This window comes from Patagioenas fasciata, chromosome 12 (assembly GCF_037038585.1).
Source record: "Patagioenas fasciata isolate bPatFas1 chromosome 12, bPatFas1.hap1, whole genome shotgun sequence".
NCBI classification, from domain to species: domain Eukaryota; kingdom Metazoa; phylum Chordata; class Aves; order Columbiformes; family Columbidae; genus Patagioenas; species Patagioenas fasciata.
This window is the reverse complement of record NC_092531.1, coordinates 5,284,242-5,310,494: the sequence shown is the minus strand read 5'-3', so window position 1 is coordinate 5,310,494 and position 26,253 is coordinate 5,284,242. Positions and strand designations below refer to the sequence as shown.

At 53.0% G+C, this 26,253-nt stretch overlaps 1 protein-coding gene across 1 annotated transcript in view; it reads right to left on the bottom strand.

Annotated features, from left to right (window-relative positions):
* ZNF592 (zinc finger protein 592) overlaps positions 1-25,499 on the bottom strand; it is a 42,426-nt gene extending 16,927 nt beyond the window's left edge. The window contains exons 1-4 of the mRNA XM_065847080.2: positions 25,398-25,499; positions 24,561-24,671; positions 19,597-21,899; positions 376-554 (exon numbers count right to left, since the gene is read on the bottom strand). Coding sequence (XP_065703152.2) covers positions 376-554; positions 19,597-21,891 — 2,474 coding nt within the window. The 5' untranslated portion in view covers positions 21,892-21,899; positions 24,561-24,671; positions 25,398-25,499. The remainder of the gene's footprint in view (positions 1-375; positions 555-19,596; positions 21,900-24,560; positions 24,672-25,397) is intronic.
* Positions 25,500-26,253: the final 754 nt, after the last annotated feature.

Genomic DNA, 26,253 nt, shown 5'->3' with positions numbered 1-26,253 from the left:
AACTGGAACACAGGAGGTTCCACTGAAAGAGGAGAAGAAACTTGTTGGGGGTGAGGGTGTCAGAGCCTGGCCCAGGCTGCCCAGGGAGGTTGTGGAGTCTCCTTCTGTGCAGCCATTCAAACCCGCCTGGACACCTTCCTGTGGAACCTCAGCTGGGTGTTCCTGCTCCATGGGGGGATTGCACTGGATGAGCTTTCCAGGGCCCTTCCAACCCCTCACATTCTGTGAAAATATCAAGACTGAGATACCCGTCTGCAACTTGAAGTCAACACGAGCACCTTCCAGCTGAAACCTGCCCGAAAATAATTTCCACTCTCAGAAACCTCTGAAATCCACTTAGCCGTTCCTCTTTGGTTTCTCCGGAGCCGCACGAACCTGAATCCAACCTTGCGTGAGTAGTGCAGGCAGTTCTCCCTGACGTGCGTCTGGAAGTACGCGGAGCGGCAGACGGCGCCGCACTCGGGGCAGCAGTACGGGGACTTGTGCGCGTGGATCCGCTGGTGAGCGCAGAAACTGCACTGGTTGGGCAGCATCATCTGGCACACCTGGCACGTCTGATGGAAAAAAGGGTTTATTTGTTATTTATGCTTTTTTTGCCTTTTCCCCACTCCCCGGCCCCCAGTTCAGCCCAGAAAACTTGCAGGTTACATAGAACAGAATCACATTTCAGTGAAGAGACCCTCAGGATTGTCGAGTCCAACCACAACCCAACTCTAGCACCAACCCACGTCCTGAGAACCTCATCTAAACGCCTTTTCAACCCCTCCAGGGATGGTGACTCCAGCACACCCTGGGCAGCCTGTTCCAATGCCCCACAGCCCTTTGGGGAAGAAATTGTTCCTAATATCCAATCTGAACCTCCCCTGGCACAACCAGAGGCTGTTTCCATTTCTCTAGGATTAGTGTTAACTCTACAAAGCACCTCAGCTTGTCTCCTTTACGCCTTTTCCCCCAAAACCCCCAACAACTTCCACAATTAGCCACTCCCAATGCCAGCAGCCGTTCCTAGACCTCTGTGGTTTATTTCCCTGTTTTCCCCTAAGAAAGGAAAACAAAATCTTTCACCTCTTATCTCTGAAGGTTTTTCGCTTGGTCTCTGCTTGCATTACAGCATTAGGGCACTTCAGGAGGAAAGCGCTTTTCTCAACAAGCCCCCACCCCGCACCAAAATCACCCCCCGAAAAGCAGAAAGAACTCCATTCTACCCCGTTCCCGCCGCAGGCAGCGCAGCCCCAGCGCGCAGCAGCGACCCCAAAACCAGCTGTGCCTCCTCTGAAACCTCCTTGGACCAGATGAAATCTCAGCTTCCAAAGGCCGCAAAGCATGTGTGCCACGACACCCTCGTAGGAACTTCCCGATGACTACAAGTGACTCAAAGACTTTTCTCCCCCTGTTTCTGCAACCTTTATAAAATACGCATTTTTACCCCACTCTTAGAAGGGCCACACTTACTATTAATGCAGCTTTGCACAAGAAGCACCATTTATTTGGCATGTAAGCAAATCCAACCGCTTCATTCTATAAATACAACAGCCTGGATGAGCCACTTTGAGCTCTCCCCACTATATAAGTGAGCTGTATGGCAACGGTTTTACTACTCACAGGTCAGTGGATGAGCCCAATTCAAGTTCAATATTAATAATTCAGCTTAAGCAGATACACACCGAATGTAATGGATTATTCAGAGATATAAGGTTCTATGATTTTTAATATACTCTTTGCTTTATGTTACTTGGTAAGCTGGATTTGCTAAAATTTTAAGCTATAAAGTCCTGCTCGTATTTAACAAAAGAAACTACACCGAACACTTATAAGATAAGGCCTATTTTGTGCTGACCGGGAAAACAACGACCCAAGGCTAATGCAGAGACAGCACAGACATCTGCAAAACGGGGCCTGTTTCACACTTTGCTGAGAAGAAAGGATTTATTTATATCAAACAGTACCTGCAAGGCCACGGACCAGAAACAACGTCTGCAGCTGAACAAAACAACGGCCTGTGTGGAGTCAGAGAAAAAAGGCCGGACGGGGAGCAAAGGGATCTAGTGGTGAAACGTTGCTATTGGACGGGGTGGTGGTGCGAATGGCCTCTAAAGATATAAAGGTCTGCGGTTTCCTGCGCTCAGGCTGCGCCTCTGCGCAGGTACCAGCTCCAGCCGGCCCTCCTGCTGCTCTACTCCCTCACATTATTTTCCTGAGGATTTGTTTCCAGAAAGACTGAAAATTCCCAAAGTCTGCTGTGCATACGGGTACCAGGCCCTGGAGCTCTAAACAGAGCCCGGAGCACACGTATCTCAGGAGGGAAGGCCTGGGCGCCGCTGTGTGAGCAGGCACAGGCCTCATGGCCGCTGCCTCCGGAGCTGCGGGCCACAGACTCCGCACTCCGCGGTTATCGGGGGATGACGCCCCAAAGTTGCTCCATGAGGGGGTCAGGCTGCTGGAGGGAAGGTCACAGCACTCGGCTTGGCACGTTTGGGGTGTGTGGGGGGGAAGAGAAGTTGGGCTTTTGAAGGAGGAAACCACAGAAAGTGCCAAACGCATCAAAAGCCTCGGACAAGTAATTTGGGACGTGTTGCAACTTAAGCTTAGGGAAAAGGTTTCCCCAGGAAAGAAACTGGATTGTAGGACCCATGAATGCACCCAAACGCAATTCAAATAAACGGGGACGCGAAAGCGGGGAACACAAATGTGAGAAGCCAAGCGGGGCCTTAAATCCTCCAGAGCTCTCCCAAATCTTCAAGTAAGAGCTACAAGAGCAAATTAAGGTTCAGGGCAGTTTACTGTGGTTTATGGTATTTTTTTTCTAACCAGGTTTCAATTTGTGCTGGGAAATTTAACTTCTTGGGGTTGTTAAAACAGGACTCACTTTGATCCCGCCCTGGGATTTAAGGCGGACTCAGCAAAACCACAAGTTAAAAGCACCTTTGCCCTTTTAGCTTGGCGAGAAACATTTTCTCTCCAGATCCTGCCTTGTCAAAGCCAATTTAGTTTGGATTTTAAGTCTGCAAAGAGGCAGTTTGGGACTGAGCATGTGGTACCCAAAGGCAACCGGCACATGCTAAAAGCTTGAATTTTCACTGCCGCGTAGGCCCAAATTGCCCGATATTTAATGGGCTCCACGGCTGAGGAGCAGCGACTCCCGTCACTACATGAAAGGCTCAGCACGGACCAAAAATGAGCTAAAATACAGCAAAAATGCTTAGGGGGATGAAATCTAGCGGTTGTCTTCTTCAGGCTCGGCAAGATGAGGATGCCAGCCAGAGACTGCATGCGCACGACAATAAAAATAATACAAATAAAAAGCAAGACTGAGTGAGGAGAAGGCGAAGTGAATTTATTGCGGGCGGAGGAGCTGGAAGGTTCTGCAGGGGGGGCACAAAACAACAGCCCAGGGCTCCAAGTTCAGGTTGTCTCGTGGAAGAGACAAGGAGTGAGGGAGTGAACTATAACAAAGAGCGATGAGTCACGGGGATAAATCAGGAAGAATAAGGAAAAGCGGCGTCTTTAAGCAGCGTTACCGCTGTACTTGGGAAAAGCCAACGTGGCTTCGCTCTTCTTGGCTCACAAACCTGTCCGAGCGCTTCAGGAGTCAAAAACTGTGGGGGTAACGAAGAGCTGAAATGGTTTTGTGACGCCCTTTTGCTAAGGGACGTTAAGGAAACGAAGGCGCAGTGGTGGAAGAGAGGATGGTTAAATAAGTAGAAGGAAGGAAAAAGCGGTTGGTATTTGATGGTGGAAGGTCCCAGGAATTTCTGCTGGGGTTTGGGCGCTTCAAAATAGCCTCAAAATATCTGGGAAAGGGAAACGAGCAGCGAAACGGCGAAGATTGGTGATGATAACCCAGTCATTCAGTGTTACAGATAAGGGCCAACCGCGAAGAACCCAATGAGTGACAACACAACGGGCTGTGTCGCTCCATCGAATCGGCCACGAAACGCAACAGAGCTGGAAAAGGTTCAGCGGATGGAAAAAATTACAACCAGCATTTTTATGCTCATCCTTTTCTTAAGAGGAGGCCAGCAAATCCTGCCCGGGGGGTTGAGGAGGGTCGGCTCGGCTGTTTTAGGGCAGAAACTGCTGCGTTTATCAGGAAAAAGGGCTCCCCACGGGCAGCTTCGTCTTGGATTTTCTTTCTGCAACTCTTGTGCTTAGCAGGGGAAATTGTAACTTGGTTCCAGATGTCACATTTTTATCTCTCTCCCAGTTTTCCGTGACTTTTCAAAGGAGTCTGGCAGCAATTTCAGACATTCATTAGTCAGTTATTTCTCAAGCGTGTTACCAGGATATGATTTTGAGTTGTGTAATGTCTGTGTTTTTCATATACTCCCATAACCTACACTTTAATCAAGAGTTATTTATTACAAGTTTTCTTTCATTCTGGGTTGCCTGCCACATTTCATTGGGGCTTTTCTTCCAGAAGTCACATTCGCACACACAAAAATGCTCAGAAGCTCAGCTGCTCCAGAACACTTGATTTTCCTCCCATTTTTACTCATTAGCTTCTTCAGAAGAGGAAAAAGAAATACTCACTGAAGTAGAGTGAAGGCTAAAAAAACATAAAAGTTCATCTATTAAACCCAACCCTGTAGCCACAGAGGTGTTTGCAAATGAGGGAGTTGATCGTTAACACAGTTTTGCTCTGGGAGGAACCTGCAGATCACAGAATGGACTGGGTTGGAAGAGCCCTCAGAGATCATCCAGTCCAACCCTTGGTCCAACTCCAGTCCATTGACCAGATCACGGCACTAAGTGCCATGGCCAATTTCAGTTTACAAACCTCCATGGCCGGTGAGTCCAGCACCTCCCTGGGCAGCCATTCCAATGCTGACCACTCTCTCTGCACAGAATTGCTTTCTCATCTCCAGCCTCAATTTCCCCTGGCAGAGTTGAAGCCCCTGCCCCCTTGTCCTATTGCTGACTGCCTGGGAGAAGAGCCCAATCCCCCCTGGCTAGAACTGCCCTTCAGGTCGTTCTAGAGAGTGCTGAGCTCACCTCTAAGCCTCCTCTGCTCCAGACTGAACAAGCCCAGCTCCCTCAGCCTCTCCCCATAGGGCTTGTGCTCAAGTCCCTTCCCCAGTCTTGTTGCTCTTCTCTGGACCCGCTCCAGCACTTCCATCTCTTTCCTGAGCTGAGGGGCCCAGAACTGAACACAATACTCCAGGTGTGGCCTCCCCAATGCAGAGCACAGGGGAAGGATCACTGCCCTTGTCCCGCTGACCACGCTGGTTTGGATACAGGACAGGACACCATTGGCCTTCTTGGCCACCTGGGCACACTGTTGGCTCCTGTTGAGCTTCCTGTCCATTAGTCCCCCCAGGTCCCTTTCTGCCTGACTGCTCTCCAGCCACTCTGTGTCAGCCTGGAGCGCTGCAGGGGGTTGTTGTGGCCAAAGCACAGGACCCGGCCCTTGGCCTTGGTGAACTTCATCCCATTGGAATCGGCCCATTTTTCCAGTCTATCCAGATCCCTCTGCAGAGCCCTCCTGCCTTCCAGCAGGGCCACACTCCCTCCCAGCTTGGTGTCATCAGCAAATTTGCTGATGATGGTCTCAATCCCCTCATCTAAATCATCAATGAAGATGTTAAACAGGACTGGACCCAGCACTGACCCTGGGAACACCACTACTGAGTTGCCACCAGCTGGACGCAGCCCCATTCACCAGCACTCCCTGGGCCCGGCCCTCCAGCCAGATGCTGCATCGTTAACTTTGCCGTTTCATTGCAAGGATTGATGACGCAACTCGGCGTCAAATTTGATCCGTTTGTGATGGATTTTCTCCTGAATGCTGGCAGTGCACAGCACCCCCGATCTAGGACGGGCTCCCACCTTCCGCACTGGTGTCACCGCAGAATTCCCATTTTCTCACCCCGATACAGCCCCTGAGCAGCGAGGACACGATCCCATCACCGAAAGACGAACCCGCAGCACAAAACTTCACTTTCGGCACAAGCAAAGAAACTTTCCGTCAGTTTTAGAGTCTCCACCATTACAGAGAGTTCAGTGATGCTGATGAAGTTCACGTCTATTAATGAGATGCCCCCAGACTACAAGGGTCCTTGATATGATCATCATGTAGTTTCTGCTTAAAACACGGAGCTACACCGACCGACCCTAAGGCTAGGAAAAAGACTCATAAGCCTAATAATCACTAAATTAAAAAGAACTCTAAGGACTCAAAGTGAAACAGAAATTACATTTTTGGAATGTAAAGGTTTTAAAGAGCACTTGTCCTTTACATCTTCAAACCAAAAATCCCCCCACAAGCGATGCCCCAACCTCCCAATTCTGCTCAAATCCAGCCTGGTGGGAGCTTTAATTTGAGGCAAAGCTGCAGGTTTGGGGTTAGCAGGATGCTTCTGCTATTAAAAAAACCAATCAGTAGCAAATTCCTACTTAAAGTTAACGTTCAACTTCACATTAGCTCCACCAGAGCCGAGATGCAGCCGGTCAGAGGATTATTTTTCATTTGGTTCATTTCAACGCTCCGCTTGACAACGCGGCGACACAAAACCTGACCCGTGTGAGCAGAACTTTTCCTCTGTGTCATCGTGATAACTAAACTACGCTCCTCAAATGAACTGGCATCATCGCTTTAGCTTGTTTGAATTATAGATGAAAAAATTCCCACAATAAACACTTGAGATTATTAATTTTAAGAAGAACAATCTTACTCAACACTGAAACCGGAACGCACTGGTTGGGGTAGCAGTTAAGTACAACCCTAATGTAGACATTTTATCCTAATTAACTCCTATACACTTACCCAACTTAGACAATGTCGCATCAAGTGAGCTTAACCCTGAAGTTTCTGTCTGCAGCTCTTTTCTCTTTAGGAGCTGCAATTTCTTTATCAGTTGTCATTTTGAGAATTTCAGTTTCCACATCTTTTCTTCTAACCCACTTGATTAGGTTTACAGGGCAAGGTTTTGGGGATAGGGGCTGCAGGGGTGGCCTCTGGGAGAAGACACCAGAAGCTGCCCCCATGTCAGATAGAACCAGCTCCAGCCACCTCCAAAGAGGTCCATGGTGGAGGAGAGACCCACCTGCAGCCCATGGAGATCCATGCAGAACAGAGATCCACCTGCAGCCCATGGAGATCCATGCAGAACAGAGATCCACCTGCAGCTCATGGAGATCCAGGGTGGAACAGAGACCCACCTGCAGCCCATGGAGACCCACCTGCAGCCCACGGAGGTCCATGGTGGAGCAGAGACTCACCTGCAGCCCATGGAGATCCATGGTGGAGCAGAGACCCACCCACAGCCCGTGGCCTGCAGCCCATGGAGACCCATAGCGGAACAGAGATCCACCCGCAGCCCATGGAGATCCATGCGGAACAGAGACCCACCTGCAGCCCATGGATGTCCATGGTGGAGCAGAGATCCACCTGCAGCCCATGGAGATCCATGGTGGAACAGAGACCCACCTGCAGCCCATGGAGATCCATGGTGGAGCAGAGACCCACCCACAGCCCATGGCCTGCAGCACATGGAGACCCATGGCGGAACAGAGATCCACCCGCAGCCCATGGAGATCCATGGGGAACAGAGACCCACCTGCAGCCCATGGAGACCCACCTGCAGCCCACGGAGGTCCATGGTGGAGCAGAGACTCACCTGCAGCCCATGGAGATCCATGGTGGAGCAGAGACCCACCCACAGCCCGTGGCCTGCAGCCCATGGAGACCCATAGCGGAACAGAGATCCACCCGCAGCCCATGGAGATCCATGCGGAACAGAGACCCACCTGCAGCCCATGGATGTCCATGGTGGAGCAGAGATCCACCTGCAGCCCATGGAGATCCATGGTGGAACAGAGACCCACCTGCAGCCCATGGAGATCCATGGTGGAGCAGAGACCCACCTGCAGCCCATGGCCTGCAGCACATGGAGACCCATGGCGGAACAGAGATCCACCCGCAGCCCATGGAGATCCATGGGGAACAGAGACCCACCTGCAGCCCATGGAGACCCACCTGCAGCCCACGGAGGTCCATGGTGGAGCAGAGACTCACCTGCAGCCCATGGAGATCCATGGTGGAGCAGAGACCCACCCACAGCCCGTGGCCTGCAGCACATGGAGACCCATGGCGGAACAGAGATCCACCCGCAGCCCATGGAGATCCATGCGGAACAGAGATCCACCTGCAGCTCATGGAGATCCAGGGTGGAACAGAGACCCACCTGCAGCCCATGGAGACCCACCTGCAGCCCATGGACATCCATGGTGGAGCAGAGAGCCACCTGCAGCCCATGGAGATCCATGCAGAACAGAGATCCACCTGCAGCCCATGGAGATCCATGGTGGAACAGAGACCCACCTGCAGCCCATGGAGATCCATGGTGGAACAGAGACCCACCCACAGCCCATGGCCTGCAGCCCATGGAGGTCAATGGTGGAGCAGAGATACACCTGCAGCCCATGGAGGTCAATGGTGGAGCAGAGATACACCTGCAGCCCATGGAGGTCCATGGTGGAGCAGAGATACACCTGCAGCCCATGGAGGTCCATGCAGAACAGAGATCCACCCGCAGCCCATGGAGGTCCATGGTGGAGCAGAGATCCACCCACAGCCCATGGAGGTTCATGGTGGAGCAGAGATCCACCCACAGCCCATGGAGGTTCATGGTGGAGCAGAGATCAACCCACAGCCCATGGAGGTTCATGGTGGAGCAGAGATCCACCCACAGCCCATGGAGGTCCATGGTGGAGCAGAGATCCACCCGCAGCCCATGGAGGTTCATGGTGGAGCAGAGATCCACCCACAGCCCATGGAGGTTCATGGTGGAGCAGAGATCCACCTGCAGCCCATGGACATCCATGGTGGAACAGAGATCCACCCACAGCCCATGGAGGTCCATGGTGGAGCAGAGATCCACCTGCAGCCCATGGAGGTCCATGGTGGAGCAGAGATCCACCCACAGCCCATGAAGGTTCATGGTGGAGCAGAGACCCACTCGCAGCCCATGGAGGTCCATGGTGGAGCAGAGACCCACTCGCAGCCCATGGAGGTTCATGGTGGAGCAGAGACCCACCTGCAGCCCATGGAGCTCCACGTCAGAACTGAGATCCACTTGCAGCCCATGGAGACCCATGGCAGAAGAGAGATCCACCCGCAGCCCATGGAGGTCCATGGGGAACAGAGACCCACCTGCAGCCCACGGAGGTCCATGGTGAAGCAGAGATCCACCTGCAGCCCATGGAGGTCCATGCAGAACAGAGATCCACCTGCAGCCCACGGAAGTCAACCTGCAGCCCACAGAGGTTCATGGTGGAGCAGAGACCCACCTGCAGCCCATGGAGATCCACCTGCAGCCCATGGAGATCCATGGTAGAGCACAGATCCACCCACAGCCCACGGAGGTCCACAGTGGAGTAGAGATTCCCCTTGCAGCCCATGGAGGTCCATGATGGACCCAACTCACCACACTCACCAATGAGTTGCTCTACCTCCCATGTTGCGACTTAACATCTAAGCTCCCAGCTGCTGGAATTTACTCACTGGATTACGCCGAGTTTTCACATCCCCACTTTCTGGTCACCAGTACAGCGCCTCAGGCTCCACCGCACGTGTCCCCTCTTGTGATGGCAACACTCCAGCCTCTGCTCCTCCCTCCACCCTGCAGAGCTGATTCCTGCCCACCCAGCTAACCCCAGCTCAAAGATTTCACCTCTCACTCCAGAAGGAAGATACACAGATACTCATCCACTCTCTCCTTCCAACAGCCTCTCTCAGACCCCATCACTATCTTCTTGCTTCATGACTGGTTTATGCCAAACTAATGAGCGGCTGCCACCCACAGGGCAGTCACAGAGTGGTTGAGGTTGGAAGGGACCTCTGGGGTCCATCTGGTCCAACCTTAAGTAGGGTCACCCAGAGCCAGTTGCTCAGGACCATGTTTAATACATCCAAGGATGGTGACTCCAGAACCTCCCTGGGCAACCTGGTCAACATCATAGTCAAAATATGTTCAGAGGGAACCTCCTGTGTTTCAGTTTGTGCCCATGGCCTCTGGTCCTGGCACTGGGCACCCCTGAACAGAGCCTGGCTCCATCCTCTTCACACCCGCTCTATTTATATACACCGATGAGATGCAGTGCTGAGGAGAAGGATCACGTCCCCAGATCTGCCAACACTCCCCCTAACACAGCTGGAGACTATTTGCCACCTTTGCAGCAAGGCCACACTGCTGGCGCATGGTCAGCCTGGTGGTCACCAGAACCCCAGGGCCTTTTCTGTAACCCTGCCTCCCAGTGTGGTGGCCCCCAGCAGACATTGTTCCTCCCCAGAGGCAGAACTTCACGCTTCCCCTGCTGAACTTCATGAGGTTCCTGCTGGCCCATTTCTCCAGCCTGTCCATGTCTCTCTGGACATCAGCACAACCTTCTGGTGCATCAGCCGCTCCTCCCAGCTTCATGTGAGCAGCACACCTGCCTAGCGGACGTACCGCCCCATCATCTGGAGTATTAAGAAGATGCTGAAGAGGACTGGACCCAGTGATGACCCCTGAGGTACACCACTGATTACCAGCCTCTAAATCACACCACTGATCACCACCCCGGGGCCGATCATTTCAACCGGTTTCCAACCCACCTCGCTGTCTGCTGACCAGCCCACACCTTATCAGCTTCTCTAGGAGGATCCTGTGGAAGACAGCACCAAAAGCCATACTGAAGTCAAGGCAGACAATATCACAGAATCACAGGATGCCAGGGATGGGAGGGGACCTGGAAAGCTCATCCAGTGCAATCCCCCCATGGAGCAGGAACACCCAGCTGAGGTTCCACAGGAAGGTGTCCAGGCGGGTTTGAATGTCTGCACAGAAGGAGACTCCACAACCTCCCTGGGCAGCCTGGGCTAGGCTCTGACACCCTCACCCCCAACAAGTTTCTTCTCCTCTTTCAGTGGAACCTCCTGTGTTCCAGTTTGCACCCATTGCCCCTTGTCCTGTCACTGGTTGTCACCCAGAAGAGCCTGGCTCCATCCTCCTGACACTGCCCCTTTCCATATTGATCCCCAGGAATGAGTCCCCCCTCAGTCTCCTCTTCTCCAGCTCCAGAGCCCCAGCTCCCTCAGCCTTTCCTCACACGGGAGATGCTCCACTCCCTTCAGCATCTTGGTGGCTGCGCTGGACTCTCTCCAGCAGTTCCCTGTCCTTCTGGAACCGAGGGGCCACAACTGGGCACAATACTCCAGATTCTGCTGCTCTCCCCCACCTACCAAGGCAAGCCTTTCAGCACGGAGGGTTATTGTCTCAGTCAAGCATCACCTCCCCTTATTGATCCGTCCTGATCACCTTCATGTCCTTCATGTGTTTGGAAATGGTCTCCAGGATTAGTTGATCCATCACCTGGGGACTGAGGTGAGGATGACCAGCGAGTACTTCCCTGGATCCAGCTTTTTGTCCCTTTTCAAAGACAGGGGTGACACTGGCTCTCCTGTTCTCCAAGACCCTTCAAAGATGATGGAGAGCAGCTCAGCAACAACACCTGCTGGCTCCCTCAGCCCTCGTGCGTCCCACCAGGGTCCATGGACTGGTGTACCTCCAGTTTAAGTATTCTCTGACCAGTCCCTATGTTCCCAAAGACCGGTCCTGCTAGTAAAGGCTGATGTGAGGAAGTATTCAGGACCTCAAGCCTCTTCCATGCCCTGTGCCACCAGGTCCCCCATCCTGCTCAGCAATGGGCCCATTCTCCTTAGTCTGCCTTTTGTTCCTTGGCTGCTTACAAAAGCCCTTCCTGTCACCTTTGACATTCCCTACCAGGTCTCATTCCACGTAGGCTCTGGCTTTCCTACATCACCCCTGTATACTCAGATGGTGCCTCCACTTTCCTCCCAGGTTACTCTTCCCTGCTTCCACCTTCTGTACATTCCTTTTTTAAGTCTGAGCTCCGCCAAGAGCTCCTTGTTCATCCATGCAGCATCGTGGTATTTGTACGCGATTCACTGTTTGGTGGGATGGGCAACATGTGAGCATGGAGGAGATGGCCCTTTAGTATCAACCCCCTTACTTGGACCTCTCATCCCTCCAGGGCCTTATCCCATGGGCCTGTTTGGAGCAGACCTCTAAAGAGACCCAAGTCCACCCTCCTGAAGTCCAATGAAACCTTGACTTTTGTCCTCAGGATCCTGAACTCTACTATCTCACCGTCACTGCATTTGACCTTCACATCCCCAACAGGCTCCTCCTTGTTGGTGGGTCTGAGGTCCAGCAGAACACCTCTCCTGTTGGTTCCCCTATTACTTGAGTCAGGGAGTTGTCATTGATGTTCTCCTGGGACCTCCTGCACTGTTTACACCCTGCTGGGTTGTCCTACCAGCACGTATCAGGGTGGCTGAAGTCACCCATGAGGAGAACGAGGGTCCGTGAAAGTGAGGCCATTTCTAGCCATCTGCAGAAGGCCTCATTCACTTGTTCTTTGGGATCAGGTGACCTACAATGGACAGACACTATAATGCCACCAAGACTGGTCAGCTCTTTAATCCCGACCCATACACTCTCAGGTAGCTCCTCACCGCTCCCAGCAGAGCTCCAGGTACCCGGAACTGCCTCACATGAAGGACAACTCCAGCTCCCTGTCACCCCACCCTCTCCTTCCCAAAATGTCCCTCCATGGCACCACTCCACCCTGTGAGCCATCCCACCACATCTTCGTTATGTCAATGAGATCAGGGCCCTGCAACCACACACAGATCTCCGGGTCCTCACGCTTAGTCCCTGTGCATTAGCATTAGACATTAGAGGCGTCTTCTCCTCCCATCCTTTCCCCTCACCAGCAGGACTGAGCAGACCACCCCCCAGGCCCCCACGTCCCTACCCATGGCCTCCAGAGCTCTCTGGTCACTTCTGGTCCTCTCCCAGTTGCCCTTGGCAGAATAACAGGGGAGCAGAAGCACTGGTGCCAGAAGACACCAGCTCTCAGCTTCGGTTTCCATCCCACCTGGAACAGACTCTCAGGTTGTCCCCTCCACATCTTGGCCCCCAGTTTGTACCCACCTCATTCTCCTCTTCCCCCAAGCTGGTCCCCGTCTCCCGGGGGCTGTGGAATCACCAGGGCCAGGCAAGCAAGCGTGGCTGGGGAAGGAGTTGGTGGGAACATCCTCTTACGTGGCAGCGGATCACACATTGATTTAAGCAGACCATGGAGTTTCACCTTTTCTTCCTCCCCAGCCCCTCCTCCTCCTCATCCCACACTCCGTTCTGGCCTCAGGGTTCAGGATCTCCCTTCTTCGCCAGCACTCATCTCTGTCCAGCAATCCCTGCCTGGAGCTCCGCTCCCTCAATGTGCTTCCATCAAAACATCCTCCAGCCCTTTGCTTCTACGAAATCCAGCAGGAAAATCTCCATACAAACCAAAATCCGTCCTCTCTGGTACCCAAGGACACCATCAAGCACCCTTGGGTGGGAGAGGTGGAAAGCAGAGCTTGACAGGGCCAAGGGAATTTCGGTGATATTCAGTCCTCTTTTTTCTAAGTTAAAATATGAACACAGAGAAGGAGGTAGGGAAGAGGGGGGAAGGGGCAGGAAGAGGAAAGGCGGGGGGAGGGGGCAGGAAGAGGAAAGGCGGGGGGAGGGGGCAGGAAGAGGAAAGGCGGGGGGAGGGGGCAGGAAGAGGAAAGGCGGGGGGAGGGGGCAGGAAGAGGAAAGGCGGGGGGAGGGGGCAGGAAGAGGAAAGGCGGGGGGAGGGGGCAGGAAGAGGAAAGGCGGGGGGAGGGGGCAGGAAGAGGAAAGGCGGGGGGAGGGGGCAGGAAGAGGAAAGGCGGGGGGAGGGGGCAGGAAGAGGAAAGGCGGGGGGAGGGGCAGGAAGAGGAAAGGCGGGGGGAGGGGGCAGGAAGAGGAAAGGCGGGGGGAGGGGGCAGGAAGAGGAAAGGCGGGGGGAGGGGGCAGGAAGAGGAAAGGCGGGGGGAGGGGGCAGGAAGAGGAAAGGCGGGGGGAAGGGGCAGGAAGAGGAAAGGGGGGGGAAGGGGCAGGAAGAGGAAAGGGGGGGGAAGGGGCAGGAAGAGGAAAGCGGGCGGAAGGGGCAGGAAGAGGAAAGCGGGCGGAAGGGGCAGGAAGAGGAAAGCGGGCGGAAGGGGCAGGAAGAGGAAAGCGGGCGGAAGGGGCAGGAAGAGGAAAGCGGGCGGAAGGGGCAGGAAGAGGGGGGGGGGGAAGGGGCAGGAAGTGGGGAGGGGAAGGGAAGGGGCAGGAAGTGGGGAGGGGAAGGGAAGGGGCAGGAAGGGGGGGGGGAAGGGAAGGGGCAGGAAGGGGGGGGGGGAAGGGAAGGGGCAGGAAGGGGGGGGGGGAAGGGAAGGGGCAGGAAAGGGGGGGGGGAAGGGAAGGGGCAGGAAGGGGGGGGGGGGAAGGGAAGGGGCAGGAAGGGGGGGGGGGAAGGGAAGGGGCAGGAAGGGGGGGGGGGAAGGGAAGGGGCAGGAAGGGGGGGGGGAAGGGAAGGGGCAGGAAGGGGGGGGGGGGGGAAGGGAAGGGGCAGGAAGTGGGGGGGGAAGGGAAGGGGCAGGAAGGGGTGGGGAGGGAAGGGGCAGGAAGAGGCCGGGGGGTCGAAGGGGCAGGAGTAGCAAAGACAGAGCTGCTGTCCTTCTTGCTCCTTGGCTGTTGGGAAATGACCAGTGCAGCAGGTGGTCCCATTGGCTTCTGGCAAGTTTTAGGCAAGAAATTATAAAGCATTGATTTAAGAGGGGGAAGGAAGAAGAAGAAGAAAAGGCAGCACCAAAACTGCTTTTAAGTAAATCCAGCATAGGCGGCGTGTAAACGGGATACGTCGCAACTCATTGGAAAATTCTTACTGGACAAATAAAGCGCGACAGAAGAAAAAAAAGAGGGAGGAGAACAAAAACACAAAAGCGCAAGAAAATGCAGAGGTTTACATTCAGTACTTTATTCAAGTTCCTGGCTACCTCAAGTGGATTTTGGGTGGTCAAGTCAAAGAACACTGAAAAAGAGAACCATGAAACATCTCTGGTTAACGGTAGATGGGCAATGATGGCCAAGAGGGTCAGGAAGTACTGTGAATTCCTGCACGTTACTGCGCGCTGCTCTGTCCTGGCCAATCAAACAAACTCGCTCCGTCTCAACACCGCTTTGTGCCTTTTGTTCGTCACTCCTGCTGCAAACCTCCTCCAGAATTCACTCGCTGGTGATTACTGACCATCCTTTAATTATCCACGTAAATCTATGTCAGTCTGCTCTCGCATCACTGTTGTCCCTAAATTTAAGAGAGTCGTTTTCTATAAGCATCACAGTGGATACACTCGTCTGTAGCTGTTCTTTAAGGATAAAGAACATCTCAAATGAAGGCACCAGGAGCTCCGCGGGTTTTGTTCATCTGCAATTTGAGCCCAGCCCTGAAACAGCTACAAAAACCTGATGCTGATGAACCACCCTGCAAGTACAGCTAACGCTTATTTTTTTACAGATTTAGTTTCTAGGGGTAAAAAATGTCCCACAACCCTCACCTTAATGTAATACTTTATCTACTAAAGGAGACCCACCCTGAATTACCAGGTCTTTGCCATGCTAAACTCCAAGGTTTTTTAATTCCCCCCCCCGCCGCTTTCCATTCCTCTGACTGTTCTTCCCTCACTTATTCCAGTTTATCCCCGATAAACTCCACATTTATTCCAGTTTATCCCCGATAAACTCCACAGCCCACTTCTCCAGCGAGGGTATTTCCAGCAGGTTCCACAGATGAACACCTCGGTCATCCAGAGCCTCCTCCTGACCCAACACACACGTCCTGCTCTTCGTTGACTCATCCCATTTCCACCCGCTCTTCAGGACGCTCTGTGTCCTCCTGTAAAATACCCGCTGTTTCCCAGCATTTCTTACCCTGTTGGTTCGGCAAATTTTATCGACACGTTCATCCTCCAAGGTCCTTCATACAAATACAGCTGTATCCTAAAGCCGGGAAGTCCTACAAGCAACCTGGTGCCGTCACCTCATCATTCAAGTTCTTCAGAACATGGGACATTACCAACCTTCCCGCGGACACCAAGATTAGGATCTACCTATTTCTCCACTCCAAAAATAGATGCGTATCAGATTAATTTGGTGTACACTGCACCTATTTTATCATCCCCTTTTTTTTCACCCCAAAAAGTCTTGCTCTAGAACATAACGCGGCTGTAGTCAGACCAAACGCACCTGAAGTTACACAAAACATCTGCTGCCACCTTTTGAACATCTGGATGAGCATCACGCCTAACGCAGCACAGCTTCTAGTTTGAACAGCATCCAATCTGCTGATATTCAAATTCGCTTCTTGTGCTTCTGCGCTTGAAAAGTCCCATCCAGTGACCTGATTCACAGGCTTGCAAAAATTGCAAAATTGGCCTGACTAGTCTCCAAAAAAGTACCTGTGATCTGTTAAGGTGATCACTCAAAACACACATCCCCTAAACCCAGTTCTTTCTGTTTCTGAAGCGGATTAGCTCCCACTTCGCACAGCCACGGAGATCCCCGCGGTATTTGGTGAGCCACCTTCATCTGACGCACGTTCCGTACAAAAACAAGCCCAGGGGGACATCCCCACTGTACTTTGGACACCTGCAATCACGCAGCCACCGCAGGGTCAAACAGACCATTAAGGTCATGCACTCAATCAGCTTTCTAAAGGTCTTTCTCGACCCCATCGTACCCTCTCTTCCTCCAGATCTCCTCCTCTCCCTGCTGCCCAGGCCACGTCCGGACTGTCCGTCCATCCTCCGAAACACAGTGACCCAGCCGTCCCATCCTCATCTTGGCCGCCCCGAGGAAACTCGCTGACCCCTTATCAGCTCTCTGGACTTTACCCAGGGCCATTCGCCAAGATAAGCCCAAGTATTTCCCAAGCCACCAACTGGAACGCACAAACAGAAAAGCCCCGAATCACCTTATTTTCCTTTTAAAGGGATACAGGAGATGTGAAGATGTCAGAGTCATTCACAAAGTCACGGTAAGAAATCCCAATTAAAGTGAGAAGCATTAAGTACCGACACAGGATAAGTTTTCTCATGGAGAATCCCCGCTCCAATCCAATCATTCCTGCCTCTTACCGCAGCCTCCTCAGCTCTACCGCTTATAAAATAAGCCTTTTTCCTGCTATTTCTTCTCCCTGTTGACCAACCCTTCCTCCCTAGCACAGCAACATCCCAATTCCACACCAGGTCTGAAGCGGTTTTTGAGTTAAAAGCACTTCAAAGCCCGCTCAGTTTCTCAAATTACATTCACATCAGGTGCGCGAGTCATGGTTAATAATCCAGATTTGGTGTCATTTCACAGAAGAGCTTCTAAGAACATCAATCAAAAATCCACCTGGCTTATTATCAATATTTTCCATAGCACAAATCCAGATAAATCACTTCCACCCTTTGTCTTCAGCCAAAGATGCTCCTTCCCTTCTACACGTATCCCTCCCAGGAATTCTAATTTGGGCACAATCTGGTACCGGGCACCTGAATAGTCCGAAATTAAAAGCTTTGGGCCCTAACACAGTGGGGGCCTGCACTGCTATTTCTTGAAGCTCTTTAAAACGTCTAAGTCAAGCCATAGCTTTATGCAGAAAATATCAAGCGCGATCTTTTGTTAGCTTTAAGAGATCATGACGACGTCTGCACCACTCCCCATACAGTTGCTTCTAAACCACCGTTTCAATACAGCGAGAACAACATCAGGTATGGAGGAAGAAATACACAGTTTTTTGCACGAATGCGCAAAATGATAACTAGTATTTGATTAAATTTGGGGATGTGGATCATGCCTGAGCTTGCCCACAACTCTGTGTACCACCTCTGCATCCCAGCAGATCATCCCACAGGAGCTCTGGACCAAGCTCGGATACACGACTATCGCTCCTGTACCGGTTTTAATTGGAAGCACCAGCAGGTAAACTCCTTCTGCCAAGTGGTTTTGATCCACTGCTGGGGGCACTGAAAGATCTGTTATGTTGATCACAGGTGTTACATCAATATCCCCCTCAGCAACGCGACTTCTGCCACTGCCCCAAAACACAAGCGACCTGGTGCAAGTCCGGAGATGGAAACCAGAGCGAGCGCAAGAGAAGGACGGGAATGTTTTCCAAGTGCTGTTACCACATAAGAAAGTGTTTGTAAAATCAGCTGCTCAATCCAAGATTCCTCTCATTTATCACCAAAATAAAAATAGCAACCCAAGAAACGAGCTTCATTGCTGCAGAGTCAGCCACGTCCACAGCATCTTCAACAGACGCATTGGGTTGTTCCACATCTTCCTATTTTGGGAGTTTATGATGGATCCTCCAACAGTCCCACCTACACCCTTCTCACACCACGCTTAGTACCAAACTCACTCATGTTCATGAAGAATTATTATGGTCATAATAAGAACTATTATTTCCTTCAGAGATGTGAGTGGTTTTGGTGAAGCAGATGTTCCATGAACACCTGGAGAGCAGCAGATCCCATGGAGCGAGAGGACGAGCAGACACAGCCCGTGGGGCATAAGCACAGGAAGATCAAACAGGGAGGAGGTCGTTCGACAAGCTCTGATGTCACCTCTTTTCTCCAGTTTTTCAACGCTTCTATTTAAGAAATGCTACAAAAATCATCTCATATCTAGCAGACCTAACTGGAAGTGAGAGGCTTCTTGGTTAAGTAACAAAATAAATCATTTGATTACAGCTTAAAAATACTTACTAATAAGTTCTGGTGCAGACAGAACGCAGCACTCGCTGGGCCGTCACAGGCAAGAAACCCGACCAAGCGGCCGAGCCGATCCCTTCTGGCCTCACCATTTTCCACAACACAAGAACCAATCAGCCATCATCTATTTTTTTTCCAAAGATGACTTTAAGAGAAAGATAAAGCATCTAAACAGGACCACAGCGACCTCAATACTCCTGGAAGCCACTGAACAAGCAAAGGGAGGCTCTGGAACATGCAGGTGCTGTGACCGGCGGTCACATCCCTGACTGTCTCGTGGTGGCATCAAGTCCTCATTCATGGAGCTCAAGGAGACAACCAGACTGGGAGCTTGTCAGATCTGCTGGCAGCCAGATGGACGCCGAAAGCTTTTATCTCATCTAAAGAGATCAACAGAGAGGATTCCTCCTCCTGTTCACCTGCAGGTTGGTTTATATTTAAACAGGACTGATCAAATCCTCTGCCCTGCTCCCCTCTCAGCCAGTCCCGGCCCGTAGCAAAAGTTAAACCAGCAGCCAATGTTCAAGGCATTACACGCGAGGTTTTGGCACGATCTCAAGTAAAGGTAAAATTAAATGGTATCAGATCTCCTCTAGCCATGCTCAGAGCACAAAAGCCTGCTGCAGGTAACGCTCCGCCGATCCTCCCCGCGGCATTCCTGTGATCCAAGCGATCGTTCACCTCCAACACCTTCCTTTGATGCTCAAGGATCTCCACAGTCTCCTCATTACCCTCTTTTTGTTGGCAAAGGGTAGGAAGAGGGCAAGCAAGTGATGCTAATCATGCGCACACATCCAGGCACACGCGTACCCAAAACCCTCCCCAAGAGCAACTTTTTAGGCAAAGCGACTCATTTGCCACTACAACACCTATTTTTTTACCCTAGGGGACAATCTCTTTAAACTCCGAGAGGTTTAACTACTAACATTAAAATGATGACTTACCAGTCTCTCATTATCTTCTGAGATTCTCTGGTAATGAGCTGCTAAAGCGACGTAATCCTGCGCCTGCTTGTTGCACTCCAGACACTTCAGTCCGTGCCGGATCAGACTCAGCGGGTCCGTGTAGAGCGGCAGGGCCGGCTGAGCGCCCGCCGAAGTTCCTCCCCCGCCGCCCGAAGCGGCGCTGGACTTACGTGAAGGAGACAGCGAGTGCAACGTCTGCGGAGCCAGAGAGGCCGAAGAGCTCGTAGGAGAAGGTGAAAACATTTGGTCTAAGGAAATGGGCTTCATCAGCAGCTGAGAACACTGCATGATGAACCCTTTGCTCTTGTGATCTCGCGCGTGTTTAAGCAAGCTGCACTTATTAAAAAAAAGCAGCGTCGTTGAACACTGAGTGCACATGACTTCGATATGAACGCTTCGTCGACTATAGTGTTGAGTCAGGCTTTTCTCTAAGGCAAACGAGTCCCCACATTCCAGGCAACAATACCCAGAGGCAGGTAAATTAATACTGGTGTCAGGCGGAGGACTAAGGTTTGGAGTATAGACGGGCACCGGGTTGGCGCTCTGCAGTACTTTATTAAACGCCTCCACGACGACGGGAGCGGCTTTCTTGACCTGGTGCACCAGCGGCACAGACATCTGCGTCACCTGCGCCTGGTTTCGCCGCTGCGTGGACGACTTGGCCGTGACGGACGCGGCGACGCTGTGCGGAACCAAGTTGAGATTGGCCAAGTGCACGGCTTTGGGCAGGAGGCTGGAGGCGCTGGACGGCTGCTGCTGCTGCCTCTTCACACCCACCTTTATGGCCCCGCCGCCGCAGCTGGGCAGCGGAGATAAGGACACGGCACACGCGCTGTTTGCGGCGAGATCTGTTTTCATATCCTCCCCGTAAGGACTCGTGTTTGACAGCTGGATAGCCACGGCAGCCCTGGTTTTGCTTGAATTCTTGCTAGTCTCGCTCTCCATAACCGCGCTGGTGTCAGGGGACGGGAAAGATTTGATAAACTCTTCGGCAGACGAGGTTTCTGCAGGCGACTCTTCCGAAGATTTGCCCAACTCGTCGTTTTCTGGCAAAATTCTTGTTACAGTTCTTTTAATTTCACCAGAGGACGTCTTGATGGTCTTGATCCGAACTTTGGGAATAGCTGGCGGAGAGCCAGCAGCCATGGAAGGAGAGCCCTTCCCGCTGCTGTCGCTGCACACACTTCGAGGACTCTCGGGCTGCTTGCCAGCCTTCCTCACCACCTCCAGGGGACTTCGGGGACTCTTTGGTGACTTGGGCATTTTTGGACTTCCTTTCGTCCCGTCTTTAAAAGGACCAGGTTCCTTGGTAAGGTTTGGCTGGTCGCCTTTTGGAATACACGCGACCTTTTTGGCCTGAAGAGCTACCAACGCCGCCACGCAGGACGACAACTTGGAATGAGTTGGCTTTAACCGCTGGCGAGGTGGAACAGACGAAGACACGTTTAGCTCGGGCACAGAGCCCTTGCTTTCTCCTAAATTATTGTGAGGGAGGTCTCCAAACACTAAGCCTTCTCCAAGAAAGCTGTTGGTATCTACCAAGTCCTTGCTTGACTCCACAAACCTCTCTGCTGCTTTGTTGTGGTCTCTCCTGCTCATCTCCAGCCTGTTCTCCGGCTGGCAGTGGATTTCCATCTTTTGTTCCTTTTTACAGTATTGATCAAACATGCTTAATTCAGGCTCTGGTACCTTCCTAAGATTATCCAGTACTGAAGCTCCTGTCGGTATATACATTGAAGGCGGCAGAAAATACGGAGTTTGGGCATGTTTGGGTTTCTCACCAATACTGTTCTCTTTGAACGCGTCCTCTGGTTCGGGGCTGGAAATGGGGCTAAACTGACTAAACGTTGGCAAAGGCTCTGACTTGGACTGGTCCAGTTTATCAGAGTAACTTCTCGAGCTGTCGCCATTAATAAAAGTTGACTCAAACTTGCCATAATTATGCACTAAAGCGTGAGCCTCCGACGGCAGATCAGAGCCGCGGAAGCCGTTGTGTAGCAGACCAGTCCCAAGGTGATTCCCTTCCTTTTCTGCTTCGAAGGACTCCTGGCGACTCGTGTTCTTCACTATCACACTCACGACGGGCGCATCAGAGGGAGGCAAAGAGTGGGACAAGGACACGTTCTCATCTATGCAGATGCCCGAGGACTTGAGGTGATTCTCGTTCTCCTCCCCGGCTGATGGGATGGTCTCCTTGGCATCCAGGCTTGTGGGATCGGGGATGTCAAAAGCAGCCAAGAGGTCATCAAAATCTGGGGTTTTCATGTCCCCCATGGTGAAAGCTACAATTAAAAGCAAATACTTCGTCAGGTACGTCTCCCTCAAGGACAAGCTTTGCAAGACTCATTTGCTTAAACATCTCATGTGACAAAAACCAACAACTGCCCCAAATGCCACTGCAGCAGGGTACAACGGCTGGAAACATCTGCAGCAGACACCTCGGCTTCCATTCTAACTATTCCAAGACTGATCGTTTATACACACATAAATTAGCTTTTTCAGCACAGCTTTGGACACCACAGCGCTGTTTGACCAGGAAGGAACCTCTCCTGCAGTAGCTGTGCCTGAAGTATCCGCGAAATCTTGGGTCCCATCCACTCAGGCGACAACAGGAGAGATTCACTCCTGTCCTGCAACACAACCCATCCCTCCTCCCTGCGTCCCTGCTAACAGAGCTGGATCACACACGACACTGTAAATGGCACCAGGCTCACGCAGGGGACATCTTTTCAACCTGTCAGACACATCGCTACTGCAAAACCAGATTCAGAAGTACATTAGCACAGGGTTTCTCTTTTGTTTGGTTGGGGTTTTTTTTAGGGCTAATAGGCAAAAATTGCTGGTGCTTTCTCAATGGATTGTCACATCTGCAGAATTCCATCCTCCTTCAAGGAAAATAGGCAGGAGCAAAGAGGTGGCCCAAGAGCAATAGGCCTGAAAAGTGAGATGACTCCCTGCCCAGAGCAATTTAAATAATACACGTCTTCATTAAATATTTCAACACGGCAGCTCGAAGCACGGTAAACCACACAGGGTTTATGTGAAACCAGGGCAATCCTCAATTAGGTAACGACATGAGGCAAAAGTGCCCAAAGACAGAATGAAAGATCACATCCAAACCATGACAAAAATGGTGCTCCCAGCCAGCTCTTCATACGCCCTCCAGAAGGGAAGGGAGGACTCAGATGCCACAGAGACCCACGACAGCGCTAATCGAGCTCTGATGAGACGCATAATGAAAACTGACAACGTAGAATTACTTGAACTTGCGTTCGCTACCATCAGGGACACCGTTTTCCCCCTGTTCGATCACAGTATTTTCAAGCTGGCGCAACATATAACTTCTTAAATATTTAATAAGCTGTTCTTTTAATACGTGTTCCATTTAACCCCCAAATTTATGTGAACCGACATATGGAGGGGAGGTAAAAAAACTCAAAGAACGTCAGCTGAACTCACAGAGCACTTGGCAAGGAGCACCCATGGGTGCTGTGGATCCTGCCACGCTCACTCGACCCAGCGCTGCCAAAGCCAGCAGTGACAGAGGGACAGGGTGGCAGGAGCCCAGGAGAAGGGGACAACCGTGGGACACGCGGAGGGAGGGGGAGAAGCCGACACCTTCCCAGAAGGCGACTGGCTTAAGGCTGCTTTCATTATTTCCAATCAGGTTTAGAAGTCCGTCAAGCATCGCGTTAAAACCAAACAAACCAGACTGCTGGTGCGGGGAACAATCTACAGATAAATCACTTTGGCGTGGAACGAGAGGACGTGGTGGTCTTTGAGCCTGAGCTCAACCGTGCCTGCACACGAGCCCCGGAGCTGCCGCTTTGCTTAAATCTGCTCCAAAAGGCCCTGCGGAGATTTACTTGGCTTAAGAGTGGCTCACCACGGTTCAGCTTAAACTTGTTCTCGTTCTTAAATTAAACCACAAATATGAACGTCCGCAGAGGGCCGTGCAATAATTCAAGCAGCACATCAAGGTACGGCAGCTGTGCGTTAAGCCCCTGGAAGCACAGATCATCCACACGCTTCACATCACCAGCGCTCGATAAGGACTCGGGTGGGAAACAGCGCAGATTAGCGCAGTTGGCAAAGAACCTGGACCTGGAAGCTCCCCTTCCTTCGGGTAGGAAGGAGGATGGCGCTGGGCACCCAGTCGCTCCACTCTTCCATTCTTGCTCTCGAACACCCATCCGCATCCTCAGATGCAGCAGTGTTCTAAAATTCAAGACAAAATAAACCCGAGGTACCTGCAGCGCTACAAAAAACGCTTTTCTTGGAGGAAACCTTGTTTTTCCAGAAGCTTTTGTGCACATCTTTGAGTCCTATAACAGGCTGGTTTATGTTATTTGCTACTATGAGAGCACAAGTCTCTACTCAAGCATTTGCATCTTAAAACTTGTCACACGTGAAGCTGCAATTTCCTGAAATAAAGCAAAATTGAACCCAGATTCTTCTGGGCCCAAGTAACTATCTTGCCAACAGAAGTGATTTTTAAATGTCACAAACTTAAAATATTGACTAAACGCCTTTTATTTCTGTTCCCAGACAACAAACAGAAAAAGTATCATTAAAGAAAATTAGGTCAAAGTCTCGGCAAACTGGCTCGTGAGGAAAGCTGGAAATCAAGTCCTTACTCCATCCCTCTTGTGCAAAGGACTTAGAACCCAAGCTCGGAATCCAGTTTTCTCCCTCTGCTTCCGATGAACCCATGGAGGCTGAGACTCGCAACGCAATAGAAGAGGTGACTAAAATGAGCAAAGAAGGATTTGCGGAGTAGAACGCACGTATCCGAATGCGCAAAACCACCCTCCCCAGAGCAGCTTTCTGCAGGTGGCAGGGAACGTCAGGCTCCCAGCCACCCAAAAAACCCCATGAGCTGGCCTGAGGCAGCATCTAAGCCTCAGAAGCATAGACCCGCGTCCCCCACGCAGCACACAGACCTTTCACTGGCCGTGCTATTCCCGGGGGCCGTGGGGGATCCACGGCAGCTCCTGCGCAGCTCCTGAACCAGCGCGTACCATAGTGCTCAGCCAGGGAGTTCCAGGTTGCACCTAACAGGAAAGCACAAAAAACACAATTACACCCGGGTTAAATAAGAAAGGGAAAGAATGATAAGAAGTATTGATGAATCTGCAAAATAACAGCAAGGCAGAAGGGCAGGCACCTGCCAGGGCTGCTGCGCGGTGCAGGGGGGCGGGCAGGGGTGTGCGGGATGCGGGCGCAGGGCAGACCGCGGGTGCCCCGGGGCTGTCAGGCTGCGGGGAGGGGGCGGGACCGGAGGCTTCCAGCGGGACCCGCTGCTCCAACACCCGCTGAAGTTCCGGCAGCCCCGCGTGGGGAAGCGGCGCGGGCCCGACTAACGGTGCGGGGGGCCCGGGGTGACCCTCCCGGCGCCGCCGCCGCCCCCACCCGGGACCCACCCGAGACAAAGGCCCGCGGCCTCCCCCGGTGACAGCCCCGCGGCCCCGCCACACGTGGGCCGGCCCCGCAACTTAGTTTGTCCCGCCGGGCCGGGCCGGGCCGGGCTGGGCCGCCGGGGGGGCCGGGGCCGCCGGCGGGGCGCGGGGACCGGCGGCGGCGGGCGGCGGCGGGCGGCGGCTGCGGGCGCCCCGCGGGCCGGAAGAGCCGGTGCGGCGGGCGGGAGCGCTGCGCTCCGGCTGCCGGCGGCGGGGCCGCCCGCCCTGCCCGCGGGGCGGCAGCACCCGCCCGGGCGGGAGGGCGCGGAGAGGGCGGAGGGCGAGCGGCAGGGGCGGGCCCCGGCGCGGCCGAGCACTCACCCACGCAAGGCGGCTTCTCCTCGGAGGGCCCCGCCGCCGCCGGGCCCCGCGCAGGCCTCACCCCGCACCGGGCACCAACGGCCGCAACATGGCGGCGGCGGCGGCGGGCGGGGCCGGGGGCGGAGCGGGGCCGGGCCGGGCACGGCGGAACCGCCTCCCCGCAGCCAGCGCCGGGAGCCAGGCCGGGGCCTGAGCGTGTGCCGGCCGCACAGCCGCAGGACCGCAGGACCACGCACCGGCTGGGGCTGCAGGACCTCTGTAGATCCCCCGGCCCTGCTCACCAGGGTCACAGAGCAGATCACACAGGATCCCAGGGGGTTTGAATGGCTCAGAGAAGGAGACTCCACACCCGCTCTGGGCAGCCTGGGCCAGGCGCTGGCACCTCCCAGCAAACAAGGTTCTCCTCATGTTCACATGGAGCCTCCTGTGTTTCAATCTGTGCCCGTTGCCCCTCACCCTGGCGCTGGGCACCGCTGAACAGAGTCTGCTCCATCCTCTGACACCCACCCTGAGACACTGACCAGCATCAATAAGATCCCTCTCAGCTTCTCTTCAGCTGAACATCAGGAAACACTTTTCCACTGTTACGTTGACCAAGCACTGGCACAAGTTGCCAGAGAGGTTGTGGAATCTCCATCCTTAGAATCATAGAATCATTTCAGTTGGAAAAGCCCCTCAGGATCATGGAGTCCAACCATAACCCACCCCTGGCACTGCCCCATGTCCTGAGAACCTCATGTCCGTCTGTCCAACCCTCCAGGGATGGTGACTCCAGCACTGCCCTGGGCAGCCTGTTCCAATGCCCCACAGCCCTTTGGGGAAGAAATTGTTCCCCACATCCAACCTCAACCTCCCC